This window comes from Talpa europaea (assembly GCF_964194135.1).
Source record: "Talpa europaea genome assembly, chromosome: 7".
Lineage (NCBI taxonomy): Eukaryota > Metazoa > Chordata > Mammalia > Eulipotyphla > Talpidae > Talpa > Talpa europaea.
In genome coordinates, this window is record NC_140074.1 from 44141987 (window position 1) to 44159497 (window position 17511).

Below are 17511 nucleotides of genomic sequence, written 5' to 3' on the forward strand. Positions count from 1 at the left end.
CGGGGAGGCCCTGAATTATTGTTCTTTTAAAGCCACTAAGTTTTGTGTGGTCTGTGTACAGCAATAGCTAACTGAAACAACTGAACTCTTATCTCTCATGCCAGCACTCCTGAATTTTGTACACAGCTAGAAAGTTCCATAAGGAAGGTCCAAAAAAATATAGACTAGGTAATCACCGATGGTAGCAATTAGCATGTTCTTCGGACCCAACATAGAACAATGGGAAAGAATTGGGACATTGGAGTCAGACAGTCCTGGGTTGGAATGCCTACTGAGTTTAAGGTAGTATAGTTTCCCTCTCTGAGTTTCATTTTTACCACCTATAAAATAGATATTAAAACTGCCTACATCATATCCCACAATGCTAGGAACCTAGCAGATACTCAATGAATGCCAATTCCTTTCCTCAGTATCTGTGCATATGTGCCCCAACATTGGGACCTGAACCTAACAGCTCTAAACTTGTGATACCCAGAACTTTCTGTTGACCAGAAACATCAGAATCCCATGGAATTTACTCAGAGCTGTTGAGTCCAAAACTCTAGCATCCTGTATTGCTCTATTAAAGTCAACTGCAATTACCAACCATCCATAAACTTTAGAAGAACAGAAACCACTCGATGGGAGTATCTACTCCATATTTGAAACACATAGTGGATAGCTATTCACTAGATGCTTGATGACAAATGACTAAATTAGTGGATGGATGAGATGAGTACATGTATTCAAGTCCTCCTCTAAACCCTAGTGTCCCAAAAACAAATCATTCCTTCTAATGAACTTCAGGCCAAGTTGGTGATGTTAATGATGGAAGAGTAGGTTGTGAGTCTTACTGTTTGGCCTCCATGTGCAGGTACATTCAAAATGTTTGTTTCACTTCAGGTCTGGATTAAAAGAAAGGATCGTAAAGGCTAGAACAATGGAATCACCCACAGATGTGCTTGGCATAAGCATTTGTGAAGAAACTGAAAGCTAGATTTTATAATAGTATCATGAAAACTATACTCATCTTAAGTGTTGGAAGACAAAACATAGCCACAGATACTTAACTCATATTTACCTTTTCTAGGGGTATCCTTTATAGTTCATTTTTGAGATGGGAATAATAGACCAATTTCAAAGGGCAGTTACGGAAGTTCAATGAAAAAATAAAACTGAAATGTAAGATACATAATAAAATAGTTGAGAGTTATTTTTAAAATTTGAATTATTCAAGTTATGGATAGCACCATACGAAAAATTATTCTTTTGCAGGAATGTAAGAAGACAATAACAAATTACCAAATCCTATTCTAGCATCTCATGCTTTCCTTTTTCCACCACTAGGTGACACCACCGACCTATAATAACCCACTTTTCTCCAGCACAGTACAACCAACCTCAGCAATCACCGTTGATTAAGAAACAACAAATGAGATGTCTATTCTGGAAAGTAGCTATACTAAATTATTCCTTTGTTTGAGTCTTACTTCTCTGAATTGCCACTGGCTATTTAGTACACATGTATTATTTCATTTCATTGTGTACTAAAAAAAGAGTCCTTGTTACTTAGGGAACCAATCCAGCATGCACCTACATGAATGGGGAAAGAGGACACTAGCACAATCACATGCCATTTTCTCTCTTTTGTAGAGACAAGAAAAGGGACAATTTTTCCTTTAGTTTCACAGCCTGTTTTCCTGTGACAAGTTGATACAATGTAGTAATTAACTATTAAAATATTTCATATGATTCACAGGAGTGTTACAGACAAACTAATTTAAACCAAGCTCAGGTCTCTAAATCAGCAAAATAACTGAAAGCAGGAGAGAGAAAAAATAAGCACGAGAAAAGGTAAGCAAGAGCTGCAAGTAATGCCAGGCAGCTAAAACTGGTCTAAGTACATTCCTAAAAATGTAATTAGCCAAATCCTTCCAGAAATTAAACCATCAAAATGACATTACAGCACACTTAAAAAATGTATTTACAGAGTGAAGGAGCAGTCGTCCTAGCATATCACTATATCCTAAGGGTTTCCCTTCTCATAAAAGAGACACAGAAGGGAATTAGATATTGTGCATGAGAAAGTTCAAGTTGTCACAGATAAATTTTGTGAAATGCTATGTTTTAATTCCCTCAGCAGTCCGAAAACTGAGAATGAATGGATTCAATAGGCCATTTTCTGGTTTCCTTGTCAGTTTATTGGATAAATAAAATGAATAGAGTCAAAGTCCACCTATTGGCTTTCCATATACCAAAACTGATTAAACTGCTGAATTCTACCAGTATCATGGAGCTTATTTTCATGAAACTCTTTCCTTCAGGAGGTAAGAATCACCTTACCACTCCCATGCAAGGATTTAAATGAAACAGAATTATTTATTACTTTTGAAGGTCTAGGTATATACAGTTTGTAATTATAGAGGATGAAGTAATACATAAATTTATTTAAAATAACTTCTGATGATGGGTCTATTTTCCCAAAGGCAATTTTGAACCTAAGAGAGAATCTGCAAATAAGGTAACAAAGGCAGCAGAAAAATCACATCTAAACGGAGAACTTTGGGCATTTTGATGACATATAGAAAGACTTTATTGGTTTTTTAATTACAAATATGCAGTATGAAGCTACTGGAAGGCAGTGGGGTACTGCCAGGCAGGAGAAGTGACAGTGAAGAGTGGGGAGGGGAAAGTGTACAAACCATACCAAGGAAAGGAAAGAATGGTAGTGATCAAAGTGATACATAAAATCCATCATGTGGCCCAAGATGATGAAAGTTCAGGAATAAAGTGATCACAATCCAGTACACGTTACTGGAGGGAGCAAGCTCTGTGGCTTGAGTCGAATAGAAGGGAGTGAAGAAGACAAGCCTTCCAGGACAAGAGCACAAGTCCCCATGAGGTAACTGACTATCAAAGAGAGGGGTGGCTGCAATGTTTTGTGTCCAAACGGGAAAGACCATAAAGACAAATTGTTCAATGTTCAGTACTTTACACACAACCTGTTATCTTTAACTGCAGGGAACCCCACCTACTCTTAATGAAGCTAAGATATATATGAATTAGGTGTCAGAAATAGGATACTATTGGCCAAAGTACGTGAAACCAGATAAGTAAATTATATTCATAAATTAAGGTTTTACTTTTTCTTTGGTCTTAAAAAAAACAGTAACTTTGGTTCGTATTTGGAAAAAATAATAAAATATTTTGGAAAAAAAATAATACCGTATTTGAAAAATAATAGCACTTCATCTAGGATATCACATAAAGTGATCAACTTCTATTGCATACAAACAATTGGAATCCCCCCAAATAGAGACTCAATGCTTATGCCCAACAGTGCATGTATTGTTCACTAACACCCACACATGTGTAATGTGGTAGACAAGGAACAGAGGAATTTATAGAAGAAAGTGTGGGACTGAAAGACAGCTTATATACCTTGTATAATAAAAGCAATTCTCTTCTTTGGAAATAGTCTCCAAAAATGACCATATCTAATTCCTTCCCTCCCTATATGCACAGGGTCCTGCTCATATGAAAAACTGTGGTCTAGTCCCAGCAGAATGCTGGAACTAACTTGTATAGGTTAGAGAGAGGCAACTGCAAAATTTTCTGGAAACTTACAAATTAGACCCATCAAGCTGGTCTCACCTTTGGGGCATGAATAATAAAATATGGTGGAAGAGATAGTCTGAGACATTTTATTTAGTTCACAAGAATTGCAGCTTCCACCTAAGTCTTCAGAAGGCTCACTCTTATAGCTGCCTCTCTTGCAATCTAAGTGTCATATTGTGAGAAGCCCAAGCCAAGTGACAATCTTAACTGAGGTCATAGATGACTGCCACTTGACTGCAATTACATGATTAACTCTGAGCAAAAACTGTCCAGTTAAACCCATAGACCTATGAGAGATAATAATCTTGTTTTAAACCTCTTAGTTCCAGGGATGGCTTGCTATGCAGCTATAGATAACTGGAGCATCATTTTATTTTGAGGATAAAGCAGTAGATATGAAGCCAGAGGACACAACACACCATAATCTCAGGAATCCTAGATTGGGGTACTGCAGCCCTGTTGTTTTTCTTTTCCATGCCCTTGGTGCAAAAGAAGATGCAGAGGCATGCTGGGCTTGGGGAAAACAGTTATGAATACACATTTACATGTGTCTCCAAATAACTTAAAGACCACCATTCACTACAGATGCAGCAAGTAAAATACCGTCAAATGGAACACTGGCTATCATATTCATTCACTGCCAATCAACCACACTTGGGCTTCCTGGAATGGCTTGTAGCTCCTCCCACATCTTTCTCCCTCTCTGCATCAAGGCAAATAGCCATTTTTGAAGCTAGAATCACTTCAATTCCCCACAGCCACTTGACGAAGCTGTGCCCTCATTTCATCTGATCTCATTATCTCATGTTCACTGTACAGTTGCCCAGGGAAGTCCATGGGGATTTCTGGGCTCTTAGGAGAATCTATGACTAGCATAGGCTCTGTGTTTTCTGTGCTCCACTTTTTTACCTCCTACACATGAATGCATTTTTATCTGTGTTTCAGAGAAGAAAGGTACAGGCAGTACCCTACCCTAAAGAAAACACAATGCATAATGAGTAACTTTATGATCTCTAAACTTTGGGTCACTGTTTATCCCATTTCTGCTGTAAAATAATAGCTAGAAAAGTTGTAATGCATATTTTGTAATATTTAGGGAAATAAATGATTGTTTATAGAGAAGTGTGACTAGATGGAGCAAGTTTTCTGAATAATTGAAGTCTATTTGAAATTGGCCAATAGGAAAAACTGAGAAAAGTTGTTAAAAAGGTGAAGTTATCAACAAATCCATCAAGTTGCTGTCAATTTGAGTGTAAATGTGGCTATGAAACAGGAATTTCATTCAGGATTTCTAGATACACAAGCTTTGCAGAATTTATTTGGAGTCGTTGAAATATCTTGTTTAGCTGCTGAAGAAGTTACTTACATGTGAATTATAAGGATGTTAAATAGAATGTGTTTTAGTATCTTAGTAGATTTATTTCAAAGACAAAATATTGTTGCTACTGATAAGATAAACCTTTCTTTAAATGGGGATTTTTATTCTTTCATCTTAATTATGTTTCTTTATCAAGAGCTGTTCATTGTAGCTCAAGAGGAATGCCACTTCATTTTTCTGGATTCATGTTTCACTTTTTCATCCTGCCATTGTATTCAAGAGCTTTGAATTATTAGCTACAGATCAGTTTCAAATTGCAATTCATACCTCAGATGTCCACACGCCCCCCTCCCCCAACTGGTTGTTAAATACATACAATGACAGACATGTAACCTTGTTTGTCATTTGCTTTAAGCTCCTTTGGACTCCTTGGTCAGGAATGAATTGAGAACTCGTAACACCATGATTACTCAGTTTTGTTATTTGGAAGTGTGACTAAGGTGCTGAAAGTAACATTGTTCCATTTTAATAAAAAAAACTTCTACTATTAAAGTTCTTCATTAACTGATTGAGCTATTTTCCATTTTGAATACACATTTGAACAAGTTATATCAGAGCAAGGTAAACCAGGATACCCATATCCTTGAATACATCAGATGTTTTTCCTTCTTGCAAGGTATATCCTATGTAGTCCCTTCCCCCATAATAATTTTTCCTATTTTATCTTCTTGACTTATTTTACTAAATCTCCTCTATGTCTGGGGGTAAATAATTACTTTTGCTGCAGATACTTAGCAGCTGGATAGTGTTTACAGATCAAAAATGTAAATGATTTTTAAAAGAAGATGTGAAGATAAAGAGGAAGAAGTCTTAATACCAAGAGCAGGGAAAACAAGAGTTCTAACCCAGAAGTATTTAAAGATGTCCAGGCTGATTGACACCTGAAGTTTGGAGCAATGACAGACACCTAATGAATGAACTAGTGAACCAATGAGTGGACTCAAACTCCACAGTTAGTTTTGCCCTTGGGCACCACATCCAAGGCAGTGAACACAGTACCCAGATTTTGGTTCTGGATCTACATTATTTTTCTTGGGCATTTGACTAGACATTATTTTTCAACCCTGTTGAGGTTACGCACAACCACATGACGGAGCCAATGAAATATGAGCAGAAGTGTGGGATGCTGCATCTAGACCAGATATGCAAAAACCTCTATGGTTCTTTACTCTCTTGGCAGATAGCATGGAGATACCCCAATTTTGCCAAGTCATCTTGGGGAGTCACAAGTTAAATATGGTCTCTGACTCACCCATGGCCACATGACCAGTAACATAAAATTGAATTGCTGCATGAGCAAAAAATAAACAATTTCTGTGTTGAGTCTCTGAGATTTGAGAATTATCTGTTACAGCTGTTAGAGCTATTTAATAGAGGTTCTCATAATACCTCTACCCAATGTTTGCAACTCCCATTCTCCTATCTAGTATACAGTGAGTGCTCATCATCCTAAGCTAACTCCATCTTAACAAGGAATTGGAAGACCTGGATCCAAGAGGAACTAAGGTTCTCATGATCTAGAGCCATGAGGAGAGGTAACTTCAGTGTAAAGATCTGGCATTTAGAAGAACATGCTAATCAAAAATAGTATATGCAACTCTGAAATATTACTATGCATGTTATAACAAAATAAGTTAGGTAAATTCTCTAGTGCTAATTTCATCCTTACCTCGAAAAACTCTATGCTCAAACAAAGAGAAATTATATTTGGTGCTTAAAGTTGTTAAACTAGATGAAACTTTGCTGCAGCCCAAATAAACATTCCCTTTTGTGAGGGAGTAATCTTGGGATCTTGGGAATTCAGTCTGGCCTTTACTCTGAGTGCTAAGGGAAAATGCTGGTATTTTTCCTCTGCAGTGTTCCAAGGTACGCCTTGGCTGGTAATCTCTGTGCAGAGTGGAATGAGTCAGCAGTCTGAGTCACTTTACCAAAATGCATTACATGTGTTCTATTCCAGGTTTCAAATAGCAGAGTGTCTGGTCATGAGAGGCCTGGGATGAGAGAGAGCACAGCAAAACCCCAGAGAGTACAGATTCCCCTGGACTCCAGCTCCAAACAAAATTTCAAGAGCTGATAATCTTCATTCTTCCCGATTTGAAATAAAAAAATGTGGGAGCAATAGATGAAATGTGCTTAATAGTAACAGGTTCATTCAACAAGCTTGTCATAAATTATTTTTTTCTTTAAGTTGATTGGGAAATGTCTACTTTTATTAATAGTATAGTTTATGGATTGATTTGTGCTCCCCTCCCCCAAATTTATATGTTGAAGTCCTAAGCTCCAGTAGCTCTGAATACGAATTTATCTGGAAATAGGTCATTGCAGATATAATAGGTAAGATGAGGTTATTGGAGATAATACATTTCTGTTATTTAATTCATCCAGTTTGTGGTGCTTTTTTATGGCAGCCCAAGCAAACTGATATAGTATATATTCAGGAATAAATCATTATGTGATTGATCAAAATAAAAGGTGATCACATCAGTGCCTGGTTATCGTTCTTCCTGAGGAAGGAGGCTAATGACTTATAGTCTTTGGGGAGGTACTTAAAGAAGGTGTAATAACATATGGTGTTAGCAAGAGAATCACTAATGTGATGTTGCCATGAGCGACCTCAGTTACTTCAGTGGTCCCTTAGAAAAGTAAAATTTATCCCTTCCCCATAACATCTTAATATACAGTTTTCTAGGGCGTAAAGTAGATCCAGGATCTATCACAACTTCATTTCTGTTGGTAAAAGCAAAGTTTGTTCCAACTGTGAACATGGTTTGATGTTCATAAATTCTTACTATCTTTCTGATCAAGACTTTATTATTTTTTAATTTTTAATATGAATTTTGATTTGGCAACCTTTGTTTCTCTCTACTGGTTCCACTAAAATGAAGGATTAGAATTGAACCCACATCACTTGCATTTCTCTTCTAATAATTGAATTGCCAAGCAATGAACAGGGCACAAAGGATCAGGAACAATGATAATAGAAGACGTGGATTTAGTATGTGGTATGCATAAGCCCTATAGGACAAATGCAGACTCAGAATGACTGTAGGCCATGTGAAATGGGACTTTGGTCTTTTCTCTTTATTTTTAAAGTGAGTTAATATTAGTTTACATCGTTATTTGTGTTTTAGAGATATAGGCAGGTGTTGTTACCGCACCACATCCGCCACCAAGGCACTGACAGTCCATCCCCATAGTCCCTTGTGCCCCTTCCCTACTTTGTTCTCAACCTCCCCCTCCCCCTCTGGTAGCCTGAGTTCTAGAGTCAGCTTTCTAGGGTTCGTTGTTAGCTTGGCTTATCTGACAATTTGGTTTCTCTATATCCCACATATAAGTGACACCATTAGGTATTTGTACTTCTCTTTCTGACTTATTTCACTTAGCATTAGCCCCTCCAGCTCCATACATATTGCTGCAGATGGCAAGAATATGTTGCTTTTGATAGCTAAGTGGTAGTCCATCATATACATACACCTTATCTTCCTGAGCTACTTGTCCTTATTTGGGCAGTTAGATCGATTTCATAGTTTGGCTGTTGTAAATACTGCTGCAGTGAACATAGGGATGCATGTTTCTCCTCGAATTATTGTCCTCTCTTAGGTATCTCTCACAAGGACACAAAAACACTAATTTAGTTTCTTTTCCATGGTCCTACCTTCAAGAACTTTGTAAGAAAGCCATTCCTCACTAGCCACACTTCAGATAAGCCACGTTTTCTCCACTGCTCCTCAAAATCAGTCATTCTGACATCATATACTGAACAAAGTTTTGAGACTGTGTTGTTATAATTGTCTGCTTTCTATAGTAGACCTTTCAGTAACTTATATAAATTTGATTAGATTAAAACTATCATTTGTGAGAAATGCTACAATCAAAATGAAAGAGGGCTTAGTAGCTTTCACTTCATAATGTAGAGGGCCAGAGTTAACTCATCCATTAAAGGTAAAGGTTTCCATATACCTCCCAAACAGTGGTGCACACTGAAGAATATGCTATACATGTTGCAATGAGACAAATTCTTCTCATTTTCTCAATATTTATGCCCAAGAAAAATGACTGTCCTCAGGCAAAGACCATGACACATGACAACTGTGGAACTGCAGAATTGCAAAAGACCATTGAAAAATGAAAGGAATCCTTTTTCTCATTTCCCTGACAAGCAGTGGACCTCCAGCTGATTCCTTCCAATGATAACATTTAACTATTTTACAAAGCTGCTCACTCCATTTTGGGACTGCTGAATAAGCAGCAGCCCATGTTTTCTCTATCTTTCTCAGTCTCGCTGCAGCAGTCTGGAAGGAACTGATAAAGAGGGAGAAAGCAGGTTGCCTTGGATGCAGTTAGGTGGCTTAGCATTCCTAGTTGATTTGTTTAAATTCAAAAGGAAATAAAAACCACACATTAAAAGGACAAATTACAGACACCAAATGTGCTACTTGTGTTTACTAAGCTCCTACTATGTGCCCAGGATAGTGCCAGGAAATTAAAGGTAGCAGAATTCAAAGATGTCATAATAGCCCTCAATTAACTTGAGGTATTATCTAGTCATGATTAAACATATGAAACAAGTTCAAAATTATTTGAACAGATGGTACATATTTAAGATCTAAGTTGGTCATTTAGACTAAATTTTGCAAGAGTAAAATAATTTTCAAAGGGTGATAAGTTTGCAAGAGTCCAGAGGGTAATAAAAATGGAGACTCTATAAGAATTATCGTGAAGTAGCTATGGCATGGCCATATTTTGGTAGACAAGTGCTATTAAAATGTCATAGGAAACTAAGAATAAATATCTTTGACAATATATCTAGACTAAAGGAAAATTAGATAGTGATTCCAAAACACACAAAATAATTATATGTAAGGATTCTGTCATTATTTTTAAAAGTGAAGTTCATAGATGTGGGAAAAGAACACTAAAATATAATCAAATATGAGTAAAGACTGAATAACATCACTGTATCAAAGGTTGATCTAAGAAAACCAAACTCTGCCTCTAACTTGGGGATTTTTTCCAACTGACAGATTGAAGAAGTAATGTGCATGTTCTCTTTCAAAGAAGACACAGAATGTTACTAACAAGTTCCTTCTCCTTTCCTCAGTTATCTTTAATATACCCATTATGTACAAATGAAAAGCTCTCATTTGGCTGAGTAGAGTGTAATCTGGGTAGCCTTTTTATATGTACAAATGTCTTTCTCCCTCCTCCCAGAAGATCATAGAGCGCTTTCAGAGATGTACTTAGTCACCTGATTAATTACTGGACTTCTATGTAAATCACTGTCAAGAATAAGATGATTATTTTATCATTTATTGAGTCTGATAAACATTTACAGTTTAACATATCTGACAAAGCCATTTGTATGTCCCTATAATATAAATGAAAGTACATTAAAGTTATGGTAAATCTATAATAATCATAGCCTTAAAATAATTTGCTAACTATAGGCAGTTCCCCAAGCAATTATAAGATGCTCTATGTTAATTTAGAAAGGAATTCCAAACAAGGCATTTAAAACCTAATAAGATGCCATTAAATGAAGGGAGACAAGGGAGGGAGGAAGAGAAAGAAAACCCTAAGGCTTGAACTAGGAGAAATGATTCTCAGAGCTACTGACCCTTGCAAGATCCATGTTTTCCTTGGGTTTCTAGACACAAAGCAGATTTCTAATTGAAGGCGATTATCTAGTTACTACATCCCAAATTGGATGTATTTCTTGTATTGAGTCACATCAACATCTAATTATGTAGAGCATTTATCAATTTGAAAGTCCATAGAAATGAGGAGTCAGTCTGCCAACTATATCTTCTCTGTAAACTATGAACCACCAAGCAATCATCTTTAGTGGCAATGATCTGCTTCCTGGCACTCACATGGATTTATAGGCTGAACTATGATGTCAATCAACTGGGAATAAACTTTACAAAGAAATTGCAGGAAAATAGCACCAGGTTTGCTCTGGTTTTCCTGAGGTGTGAATACACAGACATATGCCTGTTATTCCAAAGAAATATACACCGATATAGTCACCATCACCATGAAGGAGAAAAAGAACAACAATATATAATTCTGAAACCTGAAAAGCAAATTCCTATACAACAATTCCTATAGAACACTGAACTTGAGAGTTCAGTGCTTTAATCTGAAGAGGATAGTTTGATCAAGACAATAAAACAGCAATGAAATACCCAGACATCTGCATGGCACAAATGTACCACTGTAAAATATAATCCCATTAGTTAGGTTAATTAAGATTAACATACAAGTCATTGGAAACCCCCAAAGTAGATAAAAGATAATTTGCCAAGGAAATACACAAAGAGGGAGCAGCATTTGCTTTGAATCATTTGGGTACTAGACTGGAAGGAAGATCTTATTAATACTTGGGTTGTCACCATTGATTACCAAGATGACAGGCATATGAACAGCTTACAAAGGCCAAAAGGATAACCTGTTTCCTTAGAAAAGTTCTATGGAACCTTTCTTGTAAAGTGATACACAGAAAAAATATAAGTGCATCTAATCAGATATAATTAATGCTATTAAACAGATTATACATATCCACATATGTGAGAGTTTTAAATTTTGTTTTATTCATATTAATGGACTAGCACTCATCTTGGGAACCTAGGGTTGGCATTTTCATTGACTTAGCAATGTATTTTTACCCCAAATAATAATCTGCATTCTTGGTCAAATATATGACAAGGAAGCAATCACAGCAAGATACTTACACTGACTTTTGCTGTAGAGAAATTGTATTCCTATTGCTCAGACTGCAATTGTTTAACATTGATCATTGCTGAAAATGTGTTCTCATTCTTACCTCAAGAGTCATGTTCACTGTACTAATGGCCACTTTTATTTCTCCATCTGACAGTTCCTTTAGATCCTTCAGCATTGTCTGTTCAATACTTAAACCTGTGTATAAAAGAGGAAAATAATATGTTACACTTGGGGAACATGTTTTTGGTAATGTCAAGGAATTGCTTAAAGAATGCACCCATTCATTGCAATAGTTTCCCCTCTAATAATGTTTTTTTAGAAAAAAAAAGTATAAACTAAGACAAAAATTTCAGTAATGACATTACCTTCATTGGTAAGGATCCTAAAGGAAAGAGAATTCACCCCTCGTGATGCAAGAGTCTTTAATGGGAGGACATTTACAGAGATGTGGTTGGGAGAAAAAAAAATTTGTAAAGATGGTGAAGCAGCCAAGACTAGCAAAGGGACAAGGGTAGGGGGAATCCGAGATATGGAACTTTAAGAAGAGCTGCCAAATATAGCATTAAGTTGGGAAGGAGCAGGGACAAAATAATATACTCCTTTTCTCCACCCTTAGCACCCCCCTCCATGTGTTGCTTCCCATTGACCAAACCCAACTAGAAGCCAGTTATCTTCAAGGGAATCCAGAATATTAAATATTTAAAGGCCAGTCTCTGGAGGATATATAGAATGGGAAGAGGTGGGAAAATGAAGAAAACCTAGCATAACTATACAAACCAGACAAATAATATCAACATGGGCAAAATTTACTTTCAGGATGTACTTAGGTGAGCCCATAAAATTTAGTTAAAATGCACTTACAAGTGTGATCATAAAACTATCATAATTGGGCTGTTCTGATCACTGTTGCAATAGGCTCTGTCAAGAGGATCTATAGATTCCTTAAATGATCAGAAGAATAGTTTCCATAATGACAGAAATTATTCAGATTCACACGGTTTTAGTCAGCTGACCAATGGACTTCATTAAATCAATCATAAAACCAGGTAATTCTTACCCTAGGTTATTGCATTTGATGAAGAATAATTTCTTGGGAAGAAGCCCAGTAAAGCACATATATCCTTTCTAGATGTATGTTAAGATATCAGAGACAGAGAACACTGTCATTTATGGGGAGACAGATAAGAACTATGATTTTTCTCTCTGACATGAAAATTGAAAGGCCTCTATCATATTAGCATAAAATGAATAAAATGATTTATAGAATACATATGACATTAAAAGTTTGGCCTGTCTTTGAAAATAAATGACAAAATGCATTCCATCACACAACATCCACACATGTGCACAAGTAACAGATGTGGTCTATGCAGTCAGAGCACCGCCCAAATTTCTTCATACTTTCCCATCTCCATCTGCCACCACATGCCACTCAGTGACTACACCTGCATCTCTTATCCTAAGGGCTTTCTCTGGCCACCAAAGCCTGCTCTGGGGAAATTAACAGCCTCTGAGATTAAGTAGCTCTCCATATTCCTGTGTGTAACATACAAGGAAATGTTTAACGAAAAGCAACAAAATCTGATTTGAAGTGTTTGCCAATTTCTATGGTGTCAATACATATATGGTGACTAATTTCAAGGTACCAATCAAACATCAACCAACTCACAAGAGTCCTGAAAGTTTAACAATCAGCTTTTGAAGCTCAGGTGAAAAAGTTTCAAAGCACCTCTGGATGCCTCAGATGTTAAAGCATGAAGTACAATCTTACACTCTTCCTCAATGCCTGGTATTCTACAGAGCTGATTTTCTTGATGAAACACAGTATACTGTATCAGTGCTTCCTGAAATCAACTCCCAAATAAATTTTGCTTCAGGCTCTGCCCCTGGGAGATCTCAAGCTAAGAAAGAAAGCTATTCATCTTAAAGATAGATTATCTGAGTTTCAGTCCTGACCTGGCCATAGTCTGGCTGTGTGTGTGATGGTGGGAAAGCAAAGACACCATTCTGTGCTTCTGTGGTCTCAACTGGAAAGGGGGGGTCATAGAAATTGCTGATATATGATTATTGAGAGAACAGAATAAGATCATTCAGGTGAAGATATACCATTGGAACCTTATATAGTACATCAGGTATTCAATGAATTATAACTATTTATTATTAAGTCCTCAATCCAGAAAATCCACTGTTTCCTAAAGCCTGGATTTAGAAAACAATTTTACCTGCTTAACAGTCCCTTTCTTACTAAAATTAATTGATTTATGAAACCCAACTGTATTGCTGCTGCCATACTCTCAAAATAGAACCCTCTCAGCACAGGGATTTCAGGTAATGATGCATCTGTGGTATGCATTAGGCAGGTGAATTAACCACACATCCTGATACAAAGACCTCAGAGGAAAGGCAATAGTACAGGCTGCCTGCTTCCAGGTGAGGCAACATCATGTGCCTGAGAATCTCCTATTAGCAGAAACAACAGGGAGGAAAAAGTAGACACACTGAAATTCACCTTCTGGGGCCAGGCAACTCTGCATTCACATGAAGCAGCCTCACTCCAGGAACTGTGAACTTGCTGGGGACAGAATCACTCACCCTGAGCACTGTATTGGGTCTCCTGCAAGATGCTGATTATGTCTTCTCTTGGAGGCAAGCTAGGAAATTTTTCCTCCAGGATAGAAAGAATTTCCTCCTGCTTCTCTGAGACCTTCTCGGATTCCATGGTCATCCACTTGAAAAGGATGCTACCTGAAAGGTATGAATAAAATGCTTTAAGCATTCCAGCAAGTCAGGGGAAGAGCTAGAAAAATCAGTGTTTTCTGGACTCTGCATCTTTGGTTCCCTTTCCAGTATCGTGCCTGAACCAGTGGCCTCCACAGTGCTGGAGTAAAGAGGAAATTTTTAGAAAACCGTCAGATACCACCTGCCTAGCTCCACTGTTCTTGTATTACCCTCTACCACTTACCTGACTATATAGCATATTCTATGGCATAGCATTTATGGATAAAGGAACAGGATGTATAGCTTTTCCCATGAAAATGATATAGGTTGGTTAGAAATGATTTCAAAATGGAAGTTAATGGTGTGGTTTTAAAATATTAAATACTGCTTAATATTTCCCTTTAATATTCCCTTTAAGACACCATAGAGAAGCCTATTCCTACATATCACCTTATTCATTTCACATGTAAAATTTTTCCCATTAATTATATTTTCATTTATTTTTGATTAAATAACATGCATTATAACAATGTAAGTTTCAGAAGTGCATCATTAAAAAATTGGCTTGTGTATGTGCGTATATGTGTGTGTATATGTATATACATATATATATATATACACACATACATAGATTGATTGATAGATATATCAATGAACTTCTTTTTAACAACCAAAGGATGGCAGAGTTCTGCTGTCAGCAGCCAACGACCCTGAGAAGGTGGTGAAACCCAATTCTCAATGATTCTCAATTATGAACATCTAAAACTTACATAACCTTATAATGCAATATTAGTGCAAAAATATTAAAATTTTAATAACAAAACAATTAGGAAAGAACCTTCCACATACAGAGTAAGCTAAGCAAGGCCCATTGGGAGGATTAGCTAGGTGGATAAGTTAGATGAAAAATGAGGAAGGCGCTATCAATATACAAAAACAATGAGTGGATTCAAAGCAAATTATCATTCAAATGTTGTGAGAAGCCAACTGGATTCTGAGTATGCCCTTCAAAATCACAATTTCTGACATAAAACACAAAATACAAAGGCAGTTTTTCCATTCTTTGTTAAGGCAATGGTGAATCTGGATTTCATAGAAGATTTCCATATCCTTCTGGTTCTGATAGACTGCTTATACCAAGAACAAGGAGAAAAGGTAGGTAGAATACAAAACAACAAAGATAAACTCTGTGAAGCAACAGAGTTAACAAGGTAACTATTTTAGTAGTCAAGATTCTGGAGAGAAGGTTAAGTGTAAAAAGGTAAACCCAACATTTGGCATTGATTTTCTCCTCAGGGAAATCATATAATTGCTAATCATAAGCTATAGCCAATTTGCTGAGAAGGTTAGCAGACCTAATAATAGTTTCATTAACACAGGAGGCTAAAAATTGGAGTTTAGGGCTTTCAACAGAGAAGGCACCTTGGTTAAACAGTCCAGGTTTTGAGGTGGTAACCCTGGCATAGAGGTTGGAAAAGTAAGGTATGTAGGACAAATCGGACCTATGACTTGGATTTTCACATAACATTTTGTTGGAACACAACCACACCCAATAACTGACATGTTGTTTATGGTTTAATTCAGTATAAATACAGACTAGATTAAGTTTGTCTGAATCTCTTCTAATTGCTTTTGAAGTGCAAAAGTAAGTTCCCTCTAAAGCAAAGGCTTTGATCATCCATGCCATCCATTCCACACTTTTCATATATAATATTTAGGACTTAAAAAAATTATCAGGCGTAAAGAAAATGTGACCAAATGAAAAGATACTCCAGAAGAAAAGTCTCATGAGGAAAAATAAAATACAAACAAAACCAGAAGGAATAAAAATATCAGCTAGAGATGTAGAACCTATAAAAAATACTCAAATGAAATTTTAAAAGTATAAATTAAATAACTGAATTTAAAAACTCAAAATGTGTTCACAATACATTAGATACACTGAGAGAAAGATGAGTAAATTGGAAAGTACATCAGAAGAAAATATCCATACTGAAGCACAGCTAGGAAAAGGGATGAGAGATCAGAGTTGAGCCCAAAAGCTGTGGGGGGTGCACAGCAAAGGTCTAACACATGCAACCAGGGGCCCCTGGGCGAGCAGAGAGAGAATTGGACTGGAACAGTATTTGAAAATGTAATGGCCAATCATTTTTCAAAATTAATGGAAGATATTACTCTAACATTCAAGATAAAGTGAGATGGGGGCTTCCTGGCTGTACCTGCTCCTCTCCCCTTGCACAGTCTTGAAAACAAGAACATTAACAATAGTGCATACAAATCATAGCTTAACAATTAACAGCAAATCATTACTTACTCTTTGTTCCTAGTCACTTATTTGTTTTAGTCAACTGTCTTATCCATCCAGTGACTCCAAAGCAGAAAGAAGCATTGCTGGCCCACAAACAGGACCTGTCAAGCCAGAGTAGTTCCTGCATCTTGAGAAGAACCCTATACTTACTTCGATCTTATCCTCATTATATCCTAAGATCTCCGCCTCTGGGTGGAATCTGTCCTCCATTTTCTCAACATGTGACACATGAAGAAGAATTTTCTCTGACTGCAACTGCACAAGGCTGCTCTAAACCTTCTCCTTCTCCCTGCATTTAGAGTAACATCATCCCTGGTGTTAGGACCCTTGTGGCCTATATTAGGGGGAGGGTGTTGTCCCTCAGACACTCACCCTTGAGGTCTCTCTGGAGCATTCTGTCACTCTATCACTTCAATAAATCTCAGCTTCAAAATCAGGTTAGAGTCATCATTTATTCTTGAGTGTGGAACTCAAGAACCTACTTCCAGTGGCCGATAACAAAAGTGTGAATCAAATCAGAGCAAATGCAAAGAAAAATGCCTCTAGGCACAAGGCAGTAAAACTGCTAAAAATTAGAGAAGGAAAATAATTGAACTCAGAGAAAACAAGACATAGTACTGTTAAGGGAACTATAAGAAAGCTAGTGTTGGCCTGATTTAAATGAAGAAAGTCAGAAGACAATAGAATTCTATCTTCAAAGAAATAATTGGCAAGTCACTCAATACTGAGTGAAACATTTGTTTTGTTTTTTTTTTAATGAAGGCAGAAAAAAGACATTTCCAGA

At 36.8% G+C, this 17511-nt stretch overlaps 1 protein-coding gene across 2 annotated transcripts in view; it reads right to left on the bottom strand.

The window, feature by feature from the left end:
* The window catches only part of PRUNE2 (prune homolog 2 with BCH domain), a gene marked incomplete at both ends in the record, with an annotated part of 207512 nt that overhangs the window by 128238 nt on the left and 61763 nt on the right, over positions 1 to 17511 (bottom strand). For both annotated transcript variants that reach the window (XM_084239044.1, XM_084239043.1), the window contains 2 exons: positions 11802 to 11896; positions 14294 to 14446. In XM_084239044.1, the coding sequence (XP_084095170.1) occupies positions 11802 to 11896; positions 14294 to 14446 (248 nt within the window). The remainder of the gene's footprint in view (positions 1 to 11801; positions 11897 to 14293; positions 14447 to 17511) is intronic.